General features: G+C 40.3%; 2 protein-coding genes and 1 long non-coding RNA gene across 4 annotated transcripts in view; 1 reads left to right on the plus strand and 2 right to left on the minus strand.

Annotated features, from left to right (window-relative positions):
- The window catches only part of LOC145451521 (homogentisate 1,2-dioxygenase-like), a 71,879-nt gene that overhangs the window by 35,526 nt on the left and 11,255 nt on the right, over positions 1–25,098 (plus strand). Inside the window, exon 2 of the mRNA XM_080329733.1 lies at positions 24,877–24,945. Within this exon, the coding sequence (XP_080185859.1) occupies positions 24,931–24,945 (15 nt within the window). The 5' untranslated portion in view covers positions 24,877–24,930. The remainder of the gene's footprint in view (positions 1–24,876; positions 24,946–25,098) is intronic.
- LOC145451535 (uncharacterized) overlaps positions 1–25,098 on the minus strand; it is an 84,119-nt gene that overhangs the window by 1,489 nt on the left and 57,532 nt on the right. The window contains exons 1-2 of one of the 2 annotated variants that reach the window (XM_080329749.1): positions 3,956–4,100; positions 405–630 (exon numbers count right to left, since the gene is read on the minus strand). In XM_080329749.1, the coding sequence (XP_080185875.1) occupies positions 405–604 (200 nt within the window). In that variant the 5' untranslated portion in view covers positions 605–630; positions 3,956–4,100. Of the gene's footprint in view, positions 1–404; positions 631–3,955; positions 4,101–25,098 lie in introns of those variants that run through there. The other variant, XM_080329750.1, reaches the window with a different exon arrangement.
- Positions 14,378–16,623, minus strand: LOC145452774 (uncharacterized). Its single transcript, XR_013919504.1, has 3 exons — positions 16,465–16,623; positions 15,303–15,456; positions 14,378–14,514 (listed from the first exon to the last, which is right to left on the minus strand). It is a non-coding gene; the product is annotated as an uncharacterized LOC145452774 (long non-coding RNA).

The raw sequence follows: 25,098 nt of genomic DNA on the forward strand, positions 1-25,098 counted from the left end.
ATTTGCAAATTTTTATATTTATAAACAGCTTCGGTTGTGACGATTGTTGAGCTTCGGCGACAATGGCATTAAAAACGATCAACGAGGACTACAGCCATCAAATAGCCAGCTCCACCAGATGTGGACAACTTGGTTCTACGTTTTATTCTACATTCAATTCACAAAGCACAGCGTACAGGTTGGCACTCCAGCAATTTTCAGCAACGAGAATTTAGTAAACGTTACTTGAACTAACTCACACAAACTAATTTAATGTATATGTTGCATAATCTTATTAAATCAGATTACGATGCATGTCTAGCAGATTGAAATCCACAACCCCACCATCAGCAACCAAAATCCATGTCACTTTAACGTTAATGATATAATCCAGTGTTTTTCGATTGCATTTCTAAAACACTAACCGTCTATTCCTTGCGTCTTCTTCATCGTTGTGGATATGGTTAAACCATTCACATTTTGAATACGGCTTTGCTGCGTTAGATTTCACAATGTCATGGCTGACGAGAAGATCCCGATCGCCACCCTGCTTCGCCAATTTCACATACTCGGAATCAGTTGGCTTGATATATTGCCTTGTAGCTCTTTCTCCGTCAGCTGCCATCTTATCAATATAGTTCTATTAATACTCTGTAAAAACGTAGAAACTACGGGATAAGTTGTCTGCATCTTACCAGCTTTAAACCTGAGCTTGAACAGTATATTCATATTGAAATGAAGCGGAATATTTTCCACCGACACTTGACAGAGGTAATCGTCAGCAACTAGTAGACAATTGGAAAGAACATGGTAGGCCTATAATAACAACTGTACTAGTTGCTGACGATTACTCCAGACGAGTGTCAGCCGAAAGTATTAGGGTTAATTTCAATGTGAGTATATGAGCATACAATTGGATATTGAAGTTCTGTACCTCCAAGAAGCTCAGATTTTGCTAAAATTTAGCTCAACACATTGTGAATAAAAATCACAATCTGAGTAAAAATATCAATTCATTTCAAGTGGATTACATAAGCAGTTGTCCAGTTATCACATGATAAAAAACGGCTTTTCTGCTCACTCAATAGTGAAATTAAAGGTACGGTATATATGTTTTCAAGCAGATTTGAAATGTTCTGAAAACGAGCTATTTCGACCTTAAAGGTTGTTCTTCCGTAAGTTGTATAAATTGCTTATTAGCAAAATAAGACCTCTAATACAAAAAATAAGACTGTGACGGCAAAGGAACTAGACAGATTCCAATCTACTGGAATCTTCACAATACTGAAGTCAATGGGTTCATTTTACAGCGCACGTTGACTCTCCAGAATTCGAAATCAAGTGCTTTCGAAACATAAGTCCTGCCAAACTAAACAAATAAAAAGTCAGACATTGTTTTGTTGAGTAGAAAGCTTTTCAAATCGAGTGACGTTCATACAGTACTGCTACATGTCCAATTCAAAATTTTGTGAGAACCACCTCTCTACATTCACTGGTTTGAACATATTAACAATGTAATTGTGTTGACTGGTACTTGCTGGCAGAAAGTCAAGTAAAGCTGATTCATTTCACTGTCAATAAATGAATAGTTGCTGACAGACGTTACTATAGTTAAAACATCGTGCAATAGAAGACTGATGGCATTATATAGTATTCAGACAATTGAAGCAAATTAAGGCATTACTATTTACTAATGACGTTTAAATTATTACGAACTGACACTTTCATTCGGGTGCCTTGGAGTTGACTTTAATCAAATTACATCAACCCAGTCTGTGCACTATCTAAAAATAGTAGGCCTACATCAGGCTTAAGCTCTCTCTTCGCCCCTATTACACGAAATTCCATGCTGGGCTGGTGACATCATATTTTGTTATACCATTGTTTAAAGAGCTTCTTGGAGGTACAGAACTTCACTATACGATTGAATAGTATATCATATTGAAATAAACCCGAATATTTTCGGCTGACACTAGTCAAGGGTAATTCTCTACTAGTTGCTGACAATTAGGCTACCCCTGACGAGTGTCAGCCCAAAATATTCTGGATCATTTCAATACGAATATACTATTCGATGGTATATTAAAGTTCTGTACCTCCAAGAAACTCTTCACAGAACCTACTCACTGGATTTGGAGCATTCTGTAGCAGACTAATTGCATTTTATAAAATCTACCTAATCTCATTAAAACTTATATATTAACATCCTACCAAAGTACCGGTCCGTGGACATATGTGCATTCGACACTTCAACATGCGAAAATTGAGCTTGCGACACATGAGCATGTGGGTTAAATTACGGGTTAGGGTTGGATTTAGGGTTGGGTTATAGGTTTAGGCTTGGGGTTGGGATATGCATAGGGGTTAATTTCAAATTTCAGGGTTATGTTTCGGGTTAGCGTTAGTTTCAAGTTATTAAGTCACATGCTGAAGTGACGCATCCTCAAGTGTCCCATGCTCAACTGTCGTTTTCCATTGTGTCGCATGCTCATGAGTCATGTCGGGCAACTCAAAGTACCAATGAAGTCGTAGCGTACATAAGCGCATAAATTCAAGTAAATGTGAACATATCTCCACCAAACTTGAAGTACTTTTAACAAACTGATAATATACAATAGTATTTTCATATTGAAATAAACCCGATTATTTTCGGCTGACACTAGCCAGGGGTCATCATCACCAACCAGTAAAGAATTGGAAAGATCATTGTATATCCACAATCGTATCACCATACTCATGACATTCAAATAACCGTGGCTTCAAATTAACAATAATTATACAGTTGAATAGTATATCCATATTCAAATGAACCCGAATATTTTCGGCTGACACTCGTCAGGCGTAATCGTCAGCAACTAGTAGAGGATTGGAAAGAACGTTGTATATCAACAATCGTATCACAAAATATGACGTCACCAACTTGGACTGAAATCTCAAATAGGCTAATTCCATTATAATTTAGCAAGGGCTGTAATGCATACCCTCAGAATTGTACAATATTTACAAATGTTGTTCTTTTATGAATTCTAAGTGGGTTACAAAAAAACAAAATTGAAAAATTTATAACGGTTCAAAAGATAATGCGATTCAGAATTCTCTTGTCACTAGGTGGCGCTGCATGCAAAAATCTTTAAAATCGGTATTTTTTCCTTAAATTGATGGTGGAGAACCAATTAAAATGTCTAATTATACAATTCTGGGGCCAAGGAATTGGAAAAAATCAACTTTTTGCTCTAAACTCAATGAAAAAAAAAGTTACGGATGAAAAAAAATTGAGGGGGCCCGGACTTGAAAATCCATGTAGTGTTCCGTTTCCACAAAAAAAATTATTGCAAAATGAACTTTAAAGCAGTATGGTTGATATAAAATTGGATTTTCGAAGTGCAATCTATTCCTTCATAAAATCTCAAAAAATATGGTCTTTCAGATCATTCATGGCTTAAAATAGTATTTACGGTGAACAGCTGGTCTCTGCTGCTCACCGTAAATACTATTTCAAGCAATCAACAATTGGAAAAAAATTTTTTTGGGATTTCAAGAATGAATAGATTGCACTTCGAAAATCCAATTTACATTAACCATACTGCTTCAAAGTACATTTTGCAATAATTTTTTTTTTTTGTGGAAACGGAACACCACATAGATTTTCAAGTCCGGGCCCCCCCCCCCCCAATTTTTTTTCATCCGTAACTTTTTTTTCATTGAGTTTGAAGCAAAAAAGTTGATTTTTTTCAATTCCTTGGCCCCAAAATTGTATAATTAGACATTTTAATTGGTTCTCCACCATCATTTTAGGCAAAAAATATCGACAACTGATAAGGAACATGTAATTTCACAACTCCAAATCATCTATACTCGAATCATTGCGCCCACGTTCACAACACAACATAGATCAACAAGATAACCGTACGGGATACTTAATTATGACTCTGTAATAGCTTCTCGCGCAAAGCTATCCCAATCTACGAATACTCACCTTCGATACCGAAAGCTCGCAAAAGAATACACCAGACAACGAACATCCCAACGGTCGTCATTTTTTCGTTGGCAATGCCGCGTTCAAATAGCAACCGCGACGCGCTCTGGCGACAACTGACGAAATGTGGCCGTGTCCAAGCGAAAGCCCGCGAAAGAAACTTACGTCTTTTGCAGAGGTCTGGCGCGAATTTGTTATTGATTACTCTTGGAAGCATCATTTTAAAAATTCGAAGGTAGGCGATGACATTTTTTTCCTTTTGTGCACTTTTTTTTATACTTGTGCCGTTGTTCCATAGATCTGCTCGCCACTAGCTGTCTCTCACAACTTCGACTTTTGACGTCCTATATCAGACCTGGGCAAAGTGCGGCCCGCGACGTGATTCTGTGCGGCCCGCGACATGTTTTTGGAATTCAGAACATGAGACATATTTTTCAATGGTAAAAGGTGAAATAAAATCATAGAATGCATTAACTGTCCGGAAATGTGTTTTTATGAAGCTTGTTCATTTATGTACTGTGTGTCAGGGGCCTACGAATGCGTAATTCAGATTCAGAGCACTCACAGAATAAAACCAATATAGCAAAGCATGCCGGAACAAATAAACTCACAACTCACTGTTTCCGTCTGTACAGTTCAAACCAATGATATATATTAGGCTTACCATACGTCCTCTTTTAAGAGGATTTGTCCTCTTTTTTGACTTTTTTGAAAGTGTCCTCGGAGGACGCCCTTTTGTCCTCTTTTTTGAGATTTTGTCCTCTTTTTTGAAAATTTAGGTCAGATTTAGAGGAAATTGCGAGTGATATGCCGCAAATTAGCGCAGAAGTGAAGCTCCGGCGGGTATTTCGGAGGGAAAAGTGGTGATTTCAGCATGGAGCGAAAAGAAGACCTTTTTTTTTTTTTTTTTTTTTTTTAGTCATCCACCTGGTAATGTGGAGTGGAAAACGTGTTTTTGAGCTCTGAGTGGAAGTGATGACCTTTTTTTTTTTTTTTTTTTTTAGTCAACCGATCATGAAGCGGGTGAAATTTACCTGTTTTTGAGAATTCTTCTCCAGTTATGCTTGACTGAAATTTCTGAAAAAGTGTCCTCTTTTTTCATTTCCGAAATATGGTAAGCCTAATATATATACAATGATTGGAAACTACCGTGAGCTCTGCGTTTCAGCGTGTTCCTGGTCACGCTTCGTCGCATACACGGTTGTGCTGTAAACAAAGGCTTCCTCAGCAATACTTCTTTGAGGAACAAGCGATGATATATAATTCATTGGGTATATTTATCAGTGGCAATTAGCGTTAACGTGTTGAATAGCTTTAAAAGCGCATTTCTTTCTCGCGTCTAGCATTTTTCTTCTGATTATGCTAGCGGACCGCTGCCATATAAACGTTGATTCACGTACACGTACTTCGTACAGTCGTACACCTAGTTCACAAGATAAATTTCGCGCGTCATGCGCGTATCGTAAATCCAATTCACAAATTGACGACTCGCAATTATACGCAATCCCCGTGATGTAGACTTGTGACGACCAACGAGGCTTATGTTCACACAGTCGCGGACGTTCAACCTTCGTTGCAAGTGACACAACCTTCATTCCAACTTGAGGTGTCGCTTTTCCATCATATTCCTACATCAATAACATCATATATAATTAAATATCAAGCAGACGTAGTTTTTAAAGGAGTAATTCTAGTTATTTTGAGTACTCGAGTAGGTTTTCCTACTTCCGCGGGTGATTGTGTTTTCATACTACTCACCAAACAAAAACATCACAACTTGTTTTTTTCCGGGGATATCTAGATCTCCTGAGTTTTGAAGGTTTTTGAAAATAGCACGCACATATTCAATGGCCATTTTGCGGCAGTCACTAAGCTTAACCCTGCAATTTCTAAAGTGACTATTTCCAACTGACTCCGAGCGAACAACCAAATCTACTTTTAGAACTTTTTAAAAGTACTATACACATTTATATTTTTGCTACTTCTATTTGAACCTGAGTAAATCATTGTAGCAATACTTCCACTACTTCAGTAGCAACGCTGCATACATCACCCACCTCTGAAAAAAGTCACCTATCCATGATCATTCCACAAAATCTAGATGCCTTACAATACAGAATTGAATTTTCAGGATTCCATCATGTTATGTAAAGAAATGAGGAAGATACATACACTTCACAGATAGAACATTTACGAATACATAATTTAATCCTCAAATCCCTAATTCATGTGTATATGACCAAAATAATGATGCAGGCATTTGAAAAAGTAATATTAATATGCAACTGTACAGAACTAGACCAATGCAAAAATAACCATGTGGACAACAAAAACAGTTTATGCGTGATTTGTTAAGCAATAACAGTGCTAGATATCAATTTTTGTCATCTTCAACTTGGGAAAAGTATTTGGATGATGTCCTAAATAATGCAGCAGTATCATTGGTTCAAACATAGCCTTTACAAGGCTATGGTTCAAACCTTGTTTGTTGTCATCAGAGATGAGCATGGATTAGGATTAGGTTTTGAAAAAACAGGATTTGTGAAATTTTGTCGGATTTGGATTGGATTTGGATTAGACATTTTATTCAGAACGGATTAGGATTTGGATTGGATTTACCTATTTTCTGGGAGATTGAAATGTCGTGTGGCGAATGGCGACAAACTTTATTCAGATCAGTTATTAATATACTTATGGTTACTAATTTATCTTGAATCAAGTGAATCGTTGGTTGTGAAACAAAAATTTTCGAATCCCTCCATTGCATAAATTAGTATTTTTTCTGAATTTCCAGTTGAAATCGGATTAGGATTGGACATGGACTTGAATATGAAAAAGTTATGGATTAGGATTTGGATATGGATTTGAAGGTTCGGATTTGGATTGGATTAGGACATAGAAATTTCAAATCCGCTCATCTCTGGTTGTCATTGGTACACGCTCTGTGCTTTTAATTGTTACGTCATAGGTTTTCAAATCTCAAATTCGCAAAACTAGGACTAGGTAGTTAGTTGACAGTTCACATGTACGCCGCACATATACCTTATCAGCCGTCATTGTCGCTGATAAGGTCATAAACGATGAATAAGCATGCCAAAAAAAACAGAAAAGTGCACGATGAAGGCCGTGATTTTAAAAAGATTTGGACCACTCAATATTTTTTTACTGAAATTAGTGACAAACCAGTATGTTTAGTTTGTGGTTAGACGGTCGCCATGCTCAAGGAGTATAGATTGAGTCGGCATTATGAGACGAAATATGCTGGCTTAGGCTGAGAAAGTGGGAATTTCCGAAGGCCTTTTGACGAAGCTAGCAAAACAACAAAGGCTGCGTTGCAAAGCTTCAGGCATTTAGAGAAGCGGGGACCAAGACTAGCTCATATCCCACAAAATCGCGAAATAAGCCATCCTCGGATAGCGAGTATCTGAAAGAATGCTTGTTGGACGCAGCTGATCTAATGTGCCCGGTGAGCAAAGAAACATTCGCAAGTAGCCCGCTATATCGGCGAACCGTCACCAGACGGATAGAAGGCATCGCTGAGAATCACTGCTTTCCAAACTCGAGGAGAAATGCTTAGAAGATATTGGTTCTCTTTTAATCTACCTATATATGTAAACAGACATTCTCGGTAATGAAAGTTCACAAATCTACGTACATAACCTCTCTTACAGATAATCGTCGGCAAGATCTGCTTCGTATCTCCACATCAGATTTTCAATCAACTTTGATGCATTTGTTAAATCTCAGCAGAGGTTAGATTTCTCTCACTAATTAAAACTAAAGGACACCAACAAATGAGTTCATTTGTTTTAATGCGAGGTTTTGCGCTGATCTTGTGTTTGAAATATACGTGGTAAAACATCGCTTGTTGAGGTATCTTTGCATTTTATATGTGAGCTATCAAGGGGACTAACGGTGCGGTGTCTCACAACAGCCTAGAAGTGTGCCGTGCTGTAAGTCGGCGGTTGCGGAATCAAAAATAATAAATATCGGCCTAGTTTAAATTAGCATTGTAGTCGTCAAACACCATGATTACCACAAACAACATTAGGGTTGAGTAGCCCACAACGTAAATGCCTATAATGTAAGTCTTCTCGCTTCGACGAACTTACGCGTAATCTCCACTATCGTACGCTGCGCACACACGTATATAATAACACGCAGTCACTAAAATGTTACGTAGTTAGCAAATAGTGGGGTATCTCGGCAGACTGGGGCCACTATATGGTCACAATATCATGTAAGACGGAAAACCGTCCACGGGTCGGACAAAATCCCGTCGCGGGCCGTATGTTGCCCGCCCCTGCCGTAGGCCGTCATTGGTGTTATTGCCCCTACCCACGACGACGACCTTTTAACGACTACGATGGCTTCGAAACACTCAAAATGAAACCCACCTGAACTATTAACTTCCTTTGGTCGACAAAAAAATCAGAATCCACTCGCCTACCACTAGTGGTATACTCACTCTCGCTGCGCAGCAACTCATTTGCTCCTCAGCTACGCTCTCGTTTCGCCAGACAGCATTGTTGCTTCACTATGCCTCTCTTCATAACAATGGAAATTCGAGACTGATTGTAGGGGCTCCAGGGCCATGAGCGAAATATAATTTATAATTTCGTAATCAGTACATCGGCAGCTTTCGATTGATACCCGTTTCATCGAAATTGATGCTCGGCAAGCCGGTCAAAAATCACCGTCAAATTGCCTTTAGCCAAATGGAAAATGTGACGTAGACCAATTTCACTGAGCCATCAGATTTGCTTGTGTCCACACCATATAGGACACTATGGTTTTACTATAGAATGTCAAATGAAAAATCATCCGCTCGAAAACCAAACACGGACAGTAGGCTAAACAAGTTCTGGCAGGACTGGTAGCACTCCAAAGTTGTTCTGTCGAAGTCCAAGCAAATATACATTTGCTGATCTTAGCCTTAGTAAAGACTGCGCTGCTCGGATGTATAATTTGGATTCTTCGGAAAAGTTATTCGATTCGGATTTTCGGATTCTGAGCGGCATTATTGGGATTCGCATACGCGTCGATTTTTGGTTTAGAATGTTCGTAGTCGAACGGTTAAATCCTCAGAGACTCGAGCTGTCAGATTCTCAGAAATCAATATCCGGTAAATCACTGCGATATGCGATATAGATTTCAAATGTTGCGGGTGATTTTGGGTCGGGCATGGTATGGTATGGAATGGAATGGAAATTTTCCATACTTCATACTCGCAGCAGTCGTTCCATACCATACTTAACAATTTTCCATATCATATTTGATACTTTTTCCATAATTTCGTAACTTACCCAACCTCTCGAAAGTGATATTCCATTTTCGATGTGTGGGGAATGTTCCAACGTTTATATTCTAATAATAAATAATCGTCTTCGGGCGTACCCGTTGGTATAATGGCTTCGTTACATGATGCTATTTCGTGACCTCATATCTGCTATGTCAAAAGATATTGAAATCAACCAAACGTACCAAACTATAAAAGACGTACACGACTTCAAATTGGTATTTCTTTACTGGCAAGTAATGTTCCCTGCTGGATGGCTTTTATCTTGTGGGGCTCAGATCGCCAAGACAGGAGCATTCGGCGCCAGCCATTTAAGCACCTATGGTCAATTAAACATATATGTGGGATATATTCTATCTATATCGAAGTTTTAGGTCAGCACAAGGGCAGTCCTTTTCGGCCAAGGTCTTCTCGCTGCTGATCGTTCTGGCACACTCCCCGGAGTCGCATTTTACATGGCCTAACTTCATATGTCTTGGTGCGTCGTGGCGCAGTAATGGTCGACGTCAAAATGCCTATTTCTATAAATCATGCGTCTTTTTTGTTGTGGGAAGAGTACCCAATAATCAAGATATTTCACAACATTTAAAATACTCTATGATTTATGTAAATTCGCGAAATAATTTTTGGCGCCCTTCGAGCTCCCCCCCCCCCCCAACAATAGGGATTTGGGGCGCGGCAGTCACGGTCTTGAGCATATGTTGCTCAGTCAACAAATCGTTGTGCGTTAAAATGCGCCTTTTTTAGTCACCGGGAAACTTTTTCTCAGGGGGGAATTTTAGCTAGAATGTCGAACAAAGGGAACCCCGAGACGAAGGAACCACTGACGTACTGGTACGTTGCACAGCTGCAGTACGAATGGATTTCTGGTTCGAGTGCGACCGAGGTCACCTTCAGAATTCCTACCTAAGTGTTGGAGGTCTATCTAGGCTCCTCCTCGCCACCTGATCCGCGTGGGTTATGTCTTAAAAAGGCTAGAAATGGATCGTGCTACACGTAGGTAAATACGGAATGATAATGAAGAATCTCGACCTGGTGTAAATTGACCAGTGTAGTCGAAACAGCAGCAGAGGAAAATGATGCGTCCTATATAGAAATACCAACTTGTAATCGTGTGCTCATGCTCATCACGAAGTAAATTTGGTTCTGGTACGTTTAGGCGATTCCAAATATTTTATTTTCACTATGCCGACAATCCTGATGGGAGGTCAAGAAATACTAGCATACAACAAACAAGGCAAATTTTTGGCAGCAGCCAATTTTTTCTGAATGACACCTTATTCGAACTGCACCTGATATGCATCATAGCACACGTGCAATACTTGTGATGTCGAGGTGTATCGACCATCGCGTGTCATTGCTTCATCATCATATTCTTAACCCTTTGCGACACCACAGAGTCGCACGTGTGTTATGGTACGTATTTAGATAATATTTTAGCTGCAGGTCGAATGCGGTGGCTTTCCTTCAATGGCTTAACTCCAAGTTGAGACCACATCATGTTTAGAGTGCAGTCCCCTCCTTTACTCATAATGTGATTATCTGGTGTCGTGTAATCAAACGAAATGAAAATGCTTCGATTGTATTCTATTATTAAAGCATGCGGCTTGAATGGATAATGGATATACACGGCGCACGTCTGGCGTCACGTAATATCCAAGGGACCGCGCAGTCAACATTCCCTCTAATTTTTCAAGAGTCTGCGCGCACTCACCAACTCACTGCGCGGTCCCTCGGACAACAGTGCGTAATGACTAAACAAAGGTCACACTTCGGATTTTGTGTGCGCAGCGTAGGTTTTCTGTGCGCACAGACCGTGTCTGCACTGCGCAATCGCGCACGTGCGCAGCTTAGAGGGAGCATTGCGCGCAGTGAGTTGGTGTGTTAGCGCACTTGCGCAGACTCGAGAAAAATTATAGGGAACATTGTTCGCAATTCGTAGTATGCTGAGTGCCGACCTTTCTTATATATTGGCCTCTGACATCTCGTCGGCTATCCGACTGTCGTCGAGCATGTCCGCATTCAAGTCGAAATACAAGCAATTTCTTCTAAATGAATACTAGTCAGCCTTCAGGATTACCGGACCACGACCTAACATCGATCTCGCCCTCCGGCACATGTCACCTCGTTTTGTAGCTTTTGCCCTCTATATTCTCTGCTTTACTTTTCCTTCTGTGTGCATGCCTCTTCTCTACTTCGTCTAGGCCAGTGGTTCTTAACTTTTTTTCCTCCAGCGCCCCCTTTCAAAAATATATCGTGCTCTAGCGCCCCCCACCCCATATTGTAAGGACTGTAATAAAGACAATGGGTGAGAGGAAGGGCTGTATAACAGCACTTTGCCACGCCCCCTTAAAAAACGATTGTCTTGTGCACCTATAGCGTGATAAACTAAACTTCTGGGGGCTTCACCCCAATGAACCCTGTCACGTGATTTCGATGGTTAGCAAAGTTTGTTTGGCCTGGTCGCCCCAGGCGCCAAAATTTTCTATAATGCATGGATGAATAGATGATAATTACGTAGGCCTATATATGTCGCTATAAACTTTTCATCCTCTCACCTCACGTAATCTGATTTACCAGTAGCGCTAAGTGTACTGTTGTCTAGGAAAATGCAGGCCACATAATCAAAAATTAAACATATTCGGGCGTGCCCGTTGGTACAATTACTTCGTTACATGTTGTTATTTTGTTACCTCTTGTCCGATATATAGTCAGAAGATATTGAAACGCATAAACCTATTTAACTAAAGTAAGCACACGATTCAAAATTGGTATTTCTTCACTGGCAAATCATTTTTCTCTGATGGATGTTATTTGCGCTGTGGGGAGCTGATTGCGACAACATGATAATTCTGCACGAGCGATTTAAGTATAGATAACGAACCTACGGATAGATGGGCAACACGTGACTCACGGTCGAGTGATGCGACAACGGCAGATTTGTTGTCGCTTCATAGCATGAAACGGGAGCGTAATTGCCAAGCCCATAGATGACGACCCGTGCGCTCAAATTAAATAAAGTTAATATTATTTGAAAGCTACAGTCGCGCTGATTCTGATGATACACATTAAGCTTTCATCAAGGCAATGGAACCACCCCGAAATAGCCTTCAAAGCCTGAAAATCGGCATTGTTCTAAACAATTGCAACGGCGCAGCACAATGACCATAACAACGGTCCGTGCGTGGTTGCGATTGTTTAGAACAATGCCGATTTTCATATTTTGAAGGCTATTTCGGGGTGGTTCCATTGCCTTGATGAAAATTTAATGCATGTTATCAGAATCAGTGCGACTGTAGCTTTCAAATAAGATCAACTTAATTTAATTTGAGCGCTCGGGTCGTCATCTATGGGCTTAGCAATTACGCTCCCGTTTCATGCTATGAAGCGACAACAAATCTGCCGTTGTCGCATCACTCGACCGTGAGTCACGTGTTGCCCATCTATCCGTAGGTTAGTTATCTATAATTTAAGCACCTATGGACAATAAGACTTATACATCATAGTTTACGGTCAACATAAGGGAAATCCTCTTCGGCTGAGGTTTTCTCACTGACGATCTTTTTGTCACACTTCTCGGAGTCCCATATTGACCGGACCTTCATATGTCTTCGTGCATCGTGGCGTGGTAATGGCCGACGCCGAAATGCCTACTTCTATTTTCTATACTTATGCGTATCTTTTCGTGGGGGAGTCGTCAAAACATGTTGCGTAATTTATGTTCATTCACCGAAATGATTTAGGGCACCCTTCGAGCCCCCCTCCCCCATCGGGTTGGGTAAAGTCCAGTCGGTCTTTTCGGGAATTTAGTATTGGAAATATTTCGCGCTTTAATCGCGCTCGAGGACCACTCGACTACACTCGACTATATTCAGGGTCAAGTCAAGGTTGTTATAGCAACAATAGGGTACGGTCTCATACCTTGTGGTTCGAACCTCTGTTTCCTCTAATTTTTCACGAGTCCGCGCGCGCTCACCAACTCACTGCGCGGTCCCTTGGACAACAGTGCGTAACGACTAAACAAAGGACATCCCTTCGACTTTTTTTGTGCGCAGCTTACATATTTTGTACGCAGAGAACCGTGTCTGCAATGCGCAATTGCGCACGCGTACAGCTTAGAGGAAGCATTAGTTCGAACCATCCCGAATTCACATCTGCGATTGGCAATACGGGGAAATTAATGGTATTGGGTTTTGTTTTAGTGCTTTGTGTAACTAAGTAAGTCAACTGAGAATGGGATGCATATATCTGCTCACATTGAATTCAGTACTGTACCCAGTTATTAATTTTAACATGAATGTATTCCAAACAAAGTAACTCATATTAAACAACGTTCATGTGAGGTTGTGGACCACAACACTAGATAGTGTCATCCCTTATGATACGATGAAGAAATATTCTGACGACTTAATTTTGTAGCTCTCAAATACAAGTATATTTAGTTTTTCATTTCATGCACAGCGCTCATAAACATATTTTATGTACAAGCGGCTCTCATCCTCGGGTGATTTACAGTGGCTCCTTCTTCGATTTCCACGCGCTGTGATCTGCAGGATATAATACCTAGTTCGAAACATTTTGTGGAAAATAACCTTAGCAAGCGTGACGGCAGTGTTTTAACGGGAAATTGGCGTTCTCAAAGTACGCGCAATTCATTAACCCACTGCATTTATGAAAACATATGACGCAAACATCGTCGCGTAGCGCGACCAAATATTTCGGGATTTGACTTGTTTTGTGGAATGTTAATTTGCTAAGGATATCTCCTACTACTACATCATCTACCACGAAGCCATTTTTCTTCAGCGCCCCCCCCCCATATCGCCCCCTGAGCGTTTCCGCCACCTTCAAAATCGCCAGCGCCCCTTGGGGGGCGCTGGAGGCAAAGTTAAAAACCACTGGTCTAGGCCAAGGTGAGGTGTCTGATCCCTAAGACTATAGGCCTACTCCAAGTCGTTTCGACACCTTCCTATCTTTTCATTGTATCACATTTTTCTGGTGTTCTGAAGTAGTGAAAATATTAATAAACTGATACTGAAAGGCACTCATGGAGCTGTATGTTTTCTCTGGACCATTACAATACTTCCAAACTCATATGCATCTCATACTTCCAAACTCATATGTATCTGTGTATAATATCTTATTTATTATCTTATATAATATATTCCAGCATAAAGCCTTGATTTGCGTCGTGTTACTTTCCTCCAGTCTCCACCATTTGTTTGCAAGCCCATGATCTTGACATACCTCGTTGCGCTGACTGCAATAGAAAGTGTATTGAATGATGTTATCACTTGTTACAGACTTCCGTTATGTAGTAGGGCTAGGCTAACGATTAGAAGAGAGCATAGCCTATCATATTACCGACAATATGTTATTTGTGTGTATACAAACAATCATAAATTGCCCATTCGCAATATATAGTTCTTTTCCATTTTTATGGCGCTTTGGTTTTGAAATTTTATAATCTGTATCAACAACGAGTCAATAGCCTCTACTAATCCTACTGTATCTGTGCCACTGTATATTGTATATACATTGGTGAGGAGCATGGACCGGAGCCGGATTGGATATCTGGCCAGATTTTTTCAATTTTGGTCGGACCGGATCGAAGCCGGATCAGAAATTTTTTGATACGGCCAGAATCTGTATGGATAAGCATGACTTTTGTAACTAAATAACTACCAACCAACCAACCAACCAACCAACCACACCCAAGTATAACCGCCAAGCCAGTACGAAAATAAACGAACCATATCCTCCTATCTGTTCATGACATCGCATTGTGTCTTTATTACATAGTACATTGTGTGTGACTTGTTCAGATGAAAAAATAGAACTCAACGATTATTGTTACCTGACTGCGGTAGGCTTTGGTGCTATCATATCAGCCAATAATGAGCTACAGCGCCAAATGGCATTCGAAAGAGTGTCGAAACATGATCACATTTAAGATATAATGTAAAAAACTTTGAAATTGCTGTTCTTGGTTGTGATTACGACCAACGATTCCGTATCATTTATACATATATAGTATACCGTACTCACAATATCGGAGGTCATGCAATAAGTTGCCACTTTGTATAATCCCTTCCTGTGAGCACAGCAGTAGTTCGGCGAGACGCAGTCCACCCACTTCCCTGTTCTGGAGCTAAGGTAGTCGCAAGAGTACTCGCTCAATCGGCCCCTGACACTGTTAGCGCTGGAAAATAGCAGAGCGTTGGTAAAATATCGTGGCTCATCGGGCTATAGTGTATAGTTAGTTGTTCTTATTGTTGCTTGGTTTTCATGATACATCGACAATCTACATCTTCGGTCAATTAACACTCGGGTTACCATATTTTGGGAATCTGAAAATCGGAAAAGACTTGGAATATTGGGGTAAAATCCTGAAAATGGTAAATTTTACCCGACTACGTAGTCGGTTGACTAGAAAAAGGTCATATTTCCGGTTCAAATCCCGAATTACCGGCTTTCTAGTAGATTTTCCGTTGGTAACCCTACTTAACACTACAATAGGCTAGAGTTACCATACGTCCTCTTTTAAGAGGATTTGCCCTCTTTTTTTGACTATTTTGAAAGTGTCCTCAGAGGACGCTCAAATGTCCTCGTTTTTGAGATTTTGTCCTCTTTTTTGAGAAGTTTGGTTGAATATAGGGTAAAATTCGACTGAGATATATAAAATCAGCACTGTAGTAACACTCCGGCGGCTATTTCGGGAGCTGAGTCGGAAAGTTGACCTTTTTTTTCAGTCAACCAACCGCACAGTCGGGACAAATTTACCGCCTTTTCCGGATCAGAATTGTAAGCCTGAAAATTTAAAAAAGTCCTCCTTACACATTTCCAAAATATGGTGACCTTACTATAGGCCGAGAGTCTTAAAGGATTCCTGGTCTGCCAACATAATTGCAACACGTGGCACATTAGCTCTATAGGTTTTCGTAAGACAACCCTTTCCGGATAAGATGGTAACCGAGCCGTATTCAACAATCTGTGACTGTTGAGGCGCGATAGCTACAGTACGAGAATCAATGATAGTATCAATGGGAATTGTAAATCAATATCTAGTGGCCTAAAGAGATAAACCACTGCCCGGTAAAAGCCAACTTGAAGATATCTGATGTCATTTGGAAACTATAATAAACATTCAGGTATAACTCAACTTCGTATAATTGACTTGCCGGTAAGATTTCACGCCTAAAACACTCACCACGAGACAGTAGCAAGGATGGCAAAGGTTAAGGCAGTGATGAGTACAATCTTCATGCTGTAGCTTACTCGGCGCTTTCTATGATGGATGGAGAATGCAAAGGTAAGAAACGCACGGGTTCTTTTATAATATTTTGGAAGAATAGGGATGAGAATATAACATCAGACTGCGCATATTTATATTTTCCGGAGTAACGAATTTCCATATCGGTATACACAACACAAACCCGGGTTTCCGAGCGACAGAAATGCTATAGTATTTTGTGTATACCAATTTTCAAAGTTCCTTCTCCTGTAATTATTCCATCATGCTTTTCTGCGTCTGTGGAATCTCATGTCCTAGTCTTAATCGGAATCCATGAAGCCTGCGGAAATGCGTGACTTACCTGCGTTGACAAGCCAAACATCAACCGATGACATAACCACAGAGGTTCTTATCAACTATACCACTGTAGCGTGTACTGTGATTGTGATGTAAATCAAAGTACTTGCAACTTAGGAAGACTAACATATACATACAACATCCTCAACAAACAGAAGCGATTTCGAAATTTATTGTAGTAACGGTTTTTGTAGCGAAAATCTCCTCAAATATGAGACCAATACTACACGTAGGGTTGCATTTAACGCAAACGGTGTTTTGAAGCACTATGTTTAAAACATGTTTAAAACAGTGTTTTAAACAAAAGGCCTTTGAAAAATAATGTGTTTTTTCAAGTTGTAAATTTATGCCATAATCGTGTAAATACTTTCCAAAAAACATGTTGTATGAGCCCACGGACAATTACCATCCGATTGCTTGGAACCCTCAAAATATTCCATTCAACAGCAATAGTATATATTTACTATATTTTCAATTGTCGATGTCAATCCACCATGACATCACAATTGAATTTTTGTGACGTCATGGCTTTAAAAAAACACTAAAAAAACATATTAAAACATGTTTTAAACAAGAGCCTTGTTTTAAATATGTTTGTTTTGAATTGAATTTTGTTTTAAATGCAACCCTAATTACACGTACTCGTGTACACCAATCCATAATAACATGCCATTCTAAACAGTATTGAAGAGCCATTTTTACATTTAGCCGATGATGAGCTTGTCGAGTTCAAGGATCCCATCGCTATATTTTGGAAAAACCCAGATGTGGACTATTGTGATTTGTGCTCATGCGCAACTGCGGAACATATATGGTAATTGGACGCCGAGGACGCGCGTCTGCTGTAGTTTTGCGCTTTCGAATCCATTCAAAGTTAATGAATCGCTAAATTTTGCGGGGCTGTGACCGCAATGGAACTGCTACATATACTTGACACTTTCTAGCTCAGTATCAGTATCAGTTTATTAGTAATTCTACCATTTTAAAAACACATACGACTGCGATACAATGAAATGTCCAAACGTCTTGGAGTAGTCCCTGAAACCACACACCAACCTGCGTCATATGTTGTAGGCCTATGTATCCGGTAAGGGTGTAATATGTGATATGGCAGATGACAGACGATAAATGCTTACATTCGAAAAAGGTTTGCTGACCAACAGCAGGCACGTCACACCGATGGTTCGTAACCTAGGTCGAAACTCGAAACTATGGCTAGGAATAATCGAGTGTCTGAGTGATTCGGGTCAAGTCGGGCATTATCACGCTATAAGAATATTATGGATGATATACATAAAATTCAAATATGTGCATATCACGCGACCACCGCTAACTACGCAGGCGGCCCGAATTCAATTATCTTCGGTGGCTGAAACGTAGAAGGTTTTTCTGGGATCCTTCTCCCCTGTATAGCTCGTTCATGACGAAGTAAAAAGCCCAGAAAAAAGACCTGATCAAGGAGGCACTCAATCAAGAGAATGGAAGCAACAAGACAGAGCGTTTAAAGAGAAAGACAGCATATAATAAATATTAACATCGAACAATTGACATCGGACACTAGGACGAGGTGGATGCCAAAGAGACTGTTACTGGCCGTTTCGGCATCCTACGATTAGGGCTGGGCAACAACGAGTACCTGACTGATTCGATTCTGAATCACGTAATATGCGTCGAGTCGAGTAATCGAGTGTGTGATAGTCAAAGTCAAAATATGTACCGTTTATGCTACCACAAGGAATATAATGCCTGTTATCCATCTCATAAATGACATTTTGGTATTCTTCCGACCATACCGATTTCATTCCACTTGGTGACAATGTTGTTGGATAATCATGACTTCGGAAATGTGCTGTGTCCAGTAGCCTTCGTAGCTTTTTACCATATATATAACATATGTTTCGTATCCTACGATACCGCCAATCAAGGTTTCAAGTCTTCAACAGTGAAAGTAAGTATCGAGACTGTAATTGTCGTTGATAAATTAACTTTTAGTGGCGAGAAGCGTATAATTTCAGTACTCAAAAAAGTCATCTTTTACTACTCGACTAGAATCATTAAAATTATCATTCGATTCAGATTCGAGTACTCGAATCATTATGCCCAGCCCTACCCGCGATATCTTCATTACATCGCATTGTGTCTTGTGAATCACGCGTGTGTCTTGATCAGATGAATATATAATCTGACAATTATTACGATTATCACCAGGAAAATACCATGCAAGTTTTACGCCACATAAAGACGATTCGGTATTTTTTTAGACAATGCTTATTTCACCTAGCCGTCAAGATATAGCGTGTAATGGTTAGGGTTGCATTTAGAACAAAAATCAATTTAAAACAAACATGTTTAAAACAAAGCCCCCGTTTAAAACATGTTTTTAGTGCGTTTTTTCGCCATGACGTCACGAATATTTAATTGCGACGTCACAGTCGATTGGTATTGACAATTGAAAATGTAGGGTAAATATAGCTCCTTCGACGAAAACGGCTTCCTATCACTGTCATAAAGAAACCAAAAATATCTTTAACCAGGACTACATCGTTATGCAGCATTTTTGCGGTCGGCGGTCGTCATCACCAGAACACTCATTTCGTACCAATGATCTGTAACTACGTTCAAAAACTGTTGCGCCGACGACGATTTCGAGGGTTTCAGCTAGAGATGGTGTGAACCTCTGAAAGGTTCAGGTTCGTCTGAACGCGAACCATTTTGAAAGGTTCTGTGTGAACGCAAACGTGAACCTCATGACGTCATGTGACGTCTATTGCTAATTCCAACCCTACATATCAAGTAACACACGACTCGGGCCACTGTGCTCAAGTACATACTGACTTTACAAACGTCGACAAATGTATCAACTGGAGCAATCGAAAGATATAATCATCTCATAAAATCAATATCTTCCGTCGCTTTGCCAGCAATTTCGAAGAGGACTTACAAGAGAATGTATAAGCTAAGCTTACGCCTTGACGGTCTAGGCCAGACCGAACAATGTATTCGGCGTCTGAGTGTTGCTACGTTGATATTAAGCATAGTTTATGGCAATAGCCAACACCCCAATCGCGCGCATTCGGTTTTTATGATACTATAAACATACGTAATCGAGATGGACCCCGTACGCTTACTAGATTTTTTACATCAGAAAACGATATCAATTTCATTGACTGGTTGAATCAGCATCATTCGTTGACTACCTACATGTAGCGTGTTTCACTTTTGATGTTGTGTGATTTCGGGTCAAGCTCACAGCAGAGAGTCACTAAATATTCACAAACAGAAAGCGGGATATTTCGAGCAAGCTTTTGTAACAAAGCAGGATGAATTTATGAGATTGTCAAGGTACATTCTCTTTTAGTGTTGATTTTTATGCTGCCAGCGCCATGCATAGAGTGGCCCGCAGTTGAAATGCAATAATTTTCAACCAAAGATGTAATAATGACGTGACAATTGTAATAAATGAAAAAGGTTCACAGTGCAGAACCTACCTAGGTTCGTTTTTGAACGTGAACCTCTCTAACTTTCTGAGGTTCACACGCAGAACGCGAACGGGAACCTCACGTTCACACCATCCCTAGTTCCAGCCACCCCAAATCGTATACGTCACAGTGTTGGGATGACTCGAGTCACCTTTTTCGTATGACTTGACTTGACTCGAGTCACCTTCGAAAATCGATTGACTTGACTTGACACGAGTCAAAATGTGCAATGACTCGAAAGGACTTGTGACTCGAAGGTGGTGACTTGATCCCAACACTGATTACGTCGACTATTTTGGGTGCGAATCGTCCGTAGGTTTATTCTACATGTTTTTCGGACGTATTGACACAATTATGGCATAATTAGACAACGTTTGAAAAAAAAATTATTGTTTTTTTAAAAAGGCATTTATTTAAAACACTGTTTAAAACATGTTTTAAACAAAGTGTTTTAAAACAACGTTTGTTTTAAATGAAACCCCAGTAATGGTGAAGCCTCCGGCTTCTTGAGCGCTAGGTCGTGGGTTCGATCCCGGGCCCGGTCAGACCGAAGACCTGATTAGTAACACTGGCATACATCTAGGGTTACCATATTTTGAAATCGGGAAAGGAGGACACTATGACAAAGTTAGTTGATCAAGACAAATAATAATCGCTATATTGTCCATTATCTTAGCTGTAAAAGCTGTAAAGGAGGATGAATTGCCAAAAAGGAGGATATTTAGGACATTTAAAACATAGGAGGAGGAAATACGAAAACCTGAAAAATGTGGACAAATCCTCCTAAAGGAGGACGTATAGTAACCCTATACATTACTTCCCCGCTTGACGCTCATGCATTACTGGGATAGCATGAAGGGGTGGTGCAAGACTTAAAAAGCCGTACAAGGCAATATCGGCACCTTCCTTTACCAGCGGCATACGCAGCACATCATGCAGTGTTTTGAACAAATGCCTTTACAAAAACTGTGTTTTTTTAAGTTGTATAATTATCCCATAATTGTGTAAATACTTTCCAAAAACATGTTGTATGAGCCTACGGACGATTACCACCCGATATAGCCGACGTATACCATATGGGATGGTTGGAAACCTCAAAATAGTCGGTTCAACAGCTATAACATGTAGATATTTCGTCAAAGGAGCTATATTTACACTAAACATTCAATTGTCAATGTCAAATTCACTATGACGTCACAATTGAATATTCGTAACGTCATGACTTTAAAAAAACAAAAACAAAAACAATAAAAACATGTTTTAAACAAGGGCCTTGTTTTAAACATGTTTGTTTTAAATTGATTTTTGTTTTAAATGCAACCCTAGATCCAAAGCTACAACGCATCAAATCCAGGCGATTTGTGACAATCGCCAGAGTCGGTCGAGGGATTTTGTCTGATCATGCATTCACCCTATCATGACATACATCTGAGTTTTTTGGTTGAAAGCGTCAGTATCTGTAGCGGTCGATGCAACGACTTGGTACAAGACACGCTGATATAGTGCTCGATTGGAGTCGGCGTTACAGTTCCCGTTATACGCACTATAGCTGAATGACTTAATGACCGCTCTGATTTCACTTGAACATACGCAGATAGAAACGGCTTTCTTTAATAACACAGAACAGCCAAATATAGTGGTTAGGAGCGGTCAGAAACAAATACTGCGGTATAATAATAAATAGAAAAAAAAATATAAAGCAAAATGGAGCCGACTGTCTACGTTACGACGGCCCGCTTAGGAGAAATTTGGTTGAGAGACCGTCGCGGGTCCAACAAGATTGTCTCACGAGCTGCACTTTCAGCCCATCTGAACTAGTTTTTTTTTAAAGAAGGGGAATTGGTATGTAGAGAAGAGATTGAAAATAACATTTGAGCATCGGCTACTCCCAGCAAAAAATCCAGCCAAAAGGAACATATACTACCATATGATAGTATATGTTCCTTTTGGCTGATTTTTTACATTGCTCTATCAAGTATGCCGGACCCCAATCTGGAACAGCATCTCGCCAGCTATCAGGCAGTCGTCGAGCATGTCCGCATTCAAGTCGAAATACAAGCAATTTCTTCTATGAATACCAGGATTACCGGACCACGACCTAACATATCGATCTCGCCTTCCGCCACATGCCACCTCATTTTATCGCTTGCCTTCTTTATTCTCTGCTTTACTTTTCATTCAGTGTGCAATTGTGCATGCCTCTTCTACTTCGCCTATGCCAAGGTGGGAGTCCGTTTTCAAAGACTACTCCAAGTTTCGACACCTTCCGATCTTTTCATTCTATCGCAGTTTTGGGGTGTTTGAAATTATGAAATATTAATAAACTGATACTGATAAGTTCGGAAATAATTAGTTGACTACTTTGACAGTACGGACATAAAATTTTTTGAAAATCCGTTACAATTCTAAAGCAAAATTCTCCCCTAAAATTACGAAATCCTGCAAATGGGGAATTCCCCTATTGATCATTTGATCATTTGCTACCATCGTTTCATTTTTTATTTTCCTTCTTTTAACTAACATTTTTACAGCCAGACTAGAGACAAGTCTAGGCAAGCTGTTTGATGAGGGTGCGATCCGATCGACTAGTTAACCTTCAAGGTCGTATCGATCATTCCTACCGAATAATGTGCATGTATATTTTCTGTACCACCATACTGCCGTCTGTTTGTTATGTATTTTGGTTGGGGGCCGCCAATAAAACTGCATTCGAGCCTCTGCAAAAACTATAACATAAGGTACTCCGTATCATAGCTAGAGAGTTTATGTATCAGTTCCACAGCGGTCGTTGCCCCGAATATTTCAATGACTTTTTTGCCTCGGAATCAAAGCGCACAAGTAGGCCTACAACACACGCGCGACGCGCGTCCACCGTCCACGTCGTCCAAATATCATATGATCGACCGAAAAGATCATCGTCGCTCCATCACATATGCCGGACCTGATGTGTGGAACAGTATCCCGCCGGCGATCCGACAGTCGACGAGCATGTCCAGTGTCCACATTCAAGTCGAAATACAAGCAATTACTACTAAATGAATATACTAGTCCATCCTCAAGATTACCGGACCACGACTGACCTATCGATCTTGCCTTCCATGACATGCCACCCCATTTTGTCGCTTGCTTTTTCTATACTATCTTCTTTACTTTTCATTCAGTGTGCAACTGTGCATGCCTCCTCTTTACATCGCCTAGGCCAAGGTGGGTGCCCGATTTCATAGACTACTCCAAGTCGCTTCGACACCTTCCTATCTTTCATTGTATCGCATTTTTGTGGTGTATTGAACTGATAAAATTGCTAATAAACCAATGATGAAAAAGACTCCCCACATCGCTTGGAAACCACTGGTCTATGCGAAGTATAAGAGTCATTTATTTCAGTGTGCATAAGGGATACCATAAAACGACGAGTGATGAAAATGAATGACGCACGTGTCGATAAGCGAGCTTGATATGTCAGATCGAGGGCCGGTAATCGCGTGAGGGCTGACTGCTAGTATTTTCACTTGAATGTGGACAGGACATGCTCGACGACTGTCGGATGGCCGGGGAGGATGCTCTTCCACACTTGAGCACCAGCGTTATATTGCATTCCGTCCTGATCACATGGTAGTTGCTCGCCGATGACGTGCGTGTGTTGCACTTGTAAGCACTCTTGATTCCGATATGAAATAGTCGTTGAAATTTGTGGGACACCGGTGACTCGAATGGGACTGATACATAAACTTGGAAAACTCTAGTTTTCTCGTGTCGTCTATGTCTAACACACAAAATCTTTTGAGTAGCGATACATCATTTGTACACCCATGATCCATGCTCCTTGGGGCCTTGGCAATCGATACGGAAGTCCGTCTGGACGTTGTAGTTGTTGCAGTGGGTCAATTGGATTACTGCAGGCAGCGCCCCAGCAAAGAGTTCCGTAGTGTAACTTTGATTGGAATAAACAATTAAAGAGTTATCAGCATAATCCAAATTGCCAGGGCGTGACTAAGACGTTCGTACCAGACGATTATTGTGGTCTTAGCAAAATCTGACCAGTACCCCTGACGTGTGTCAGCCGACAATAATCGTGTTTATTTCAATCTGAATGTACCATACAATCGTGTATTGAAGCTCTGTACTTGCAAGAGTCCCTTTAAAAGTATAATAGGTCGAAATACAATATATAGAGAATAATAATGTTCGATATAGTTCAGTGACTCTCTGGGACGCGGCTGGAACATGCAAGACACAACTCGGTGATCTTTTTGCTAAAAAACAATAAGATTGCGCAACGCTAGGTCATTGAACCTGTTATCACTTCGCGATGCAGATCACCTCTTAACTGTAGGATAATTAAATGTAATTGAGTTGCTTTCTGTAGGTGGTTGGGGGTTGGTACTTGGATTGCACAATTAAGTTACACTTATTTTACCCACAACTTAATGTTGTAACATATTCAGTCCCGTCAGAATGTCAGAATAAGTGGTTATGTGAACGTGAAGGAATGCCGGACTCATGCGAGCGTGTTGCGGTATCATTCAAGGTCATGTTTTCGTTTGACTCCCAGATTATGTAGGATTCTAGCTACAATAATTCGAGTGCCGCCGTCCGAACCTGTATCATGGATAATTTGCAAGTAAGGTGAACTTTGGATATCAACGTTATCGTGTGGTACTCAACTATACTTTGTAGTTTAGATTGCTCATAGATTACCTTTCTGTATGTAAAAAATGTTACAACAGATCATTTCATTGACCGATTAAAATATGGAATAAATCCATTGTTTATA

The sequence above is a fragment of the Botryllus schlosseri genome, chromosome 12, assembly GCF_051294905.1.
Source record: "Botryllus schlosseri isolate E-star chromosome 12, Bs_hap1, whole genome shotgun sequence".
Lineage (NCBI taxonomy): Eukaryota > Metazoa > Chordata > Ascidiacea > Stolidobranchia > Styelidae > Botryllus > Botryllus schlosseri.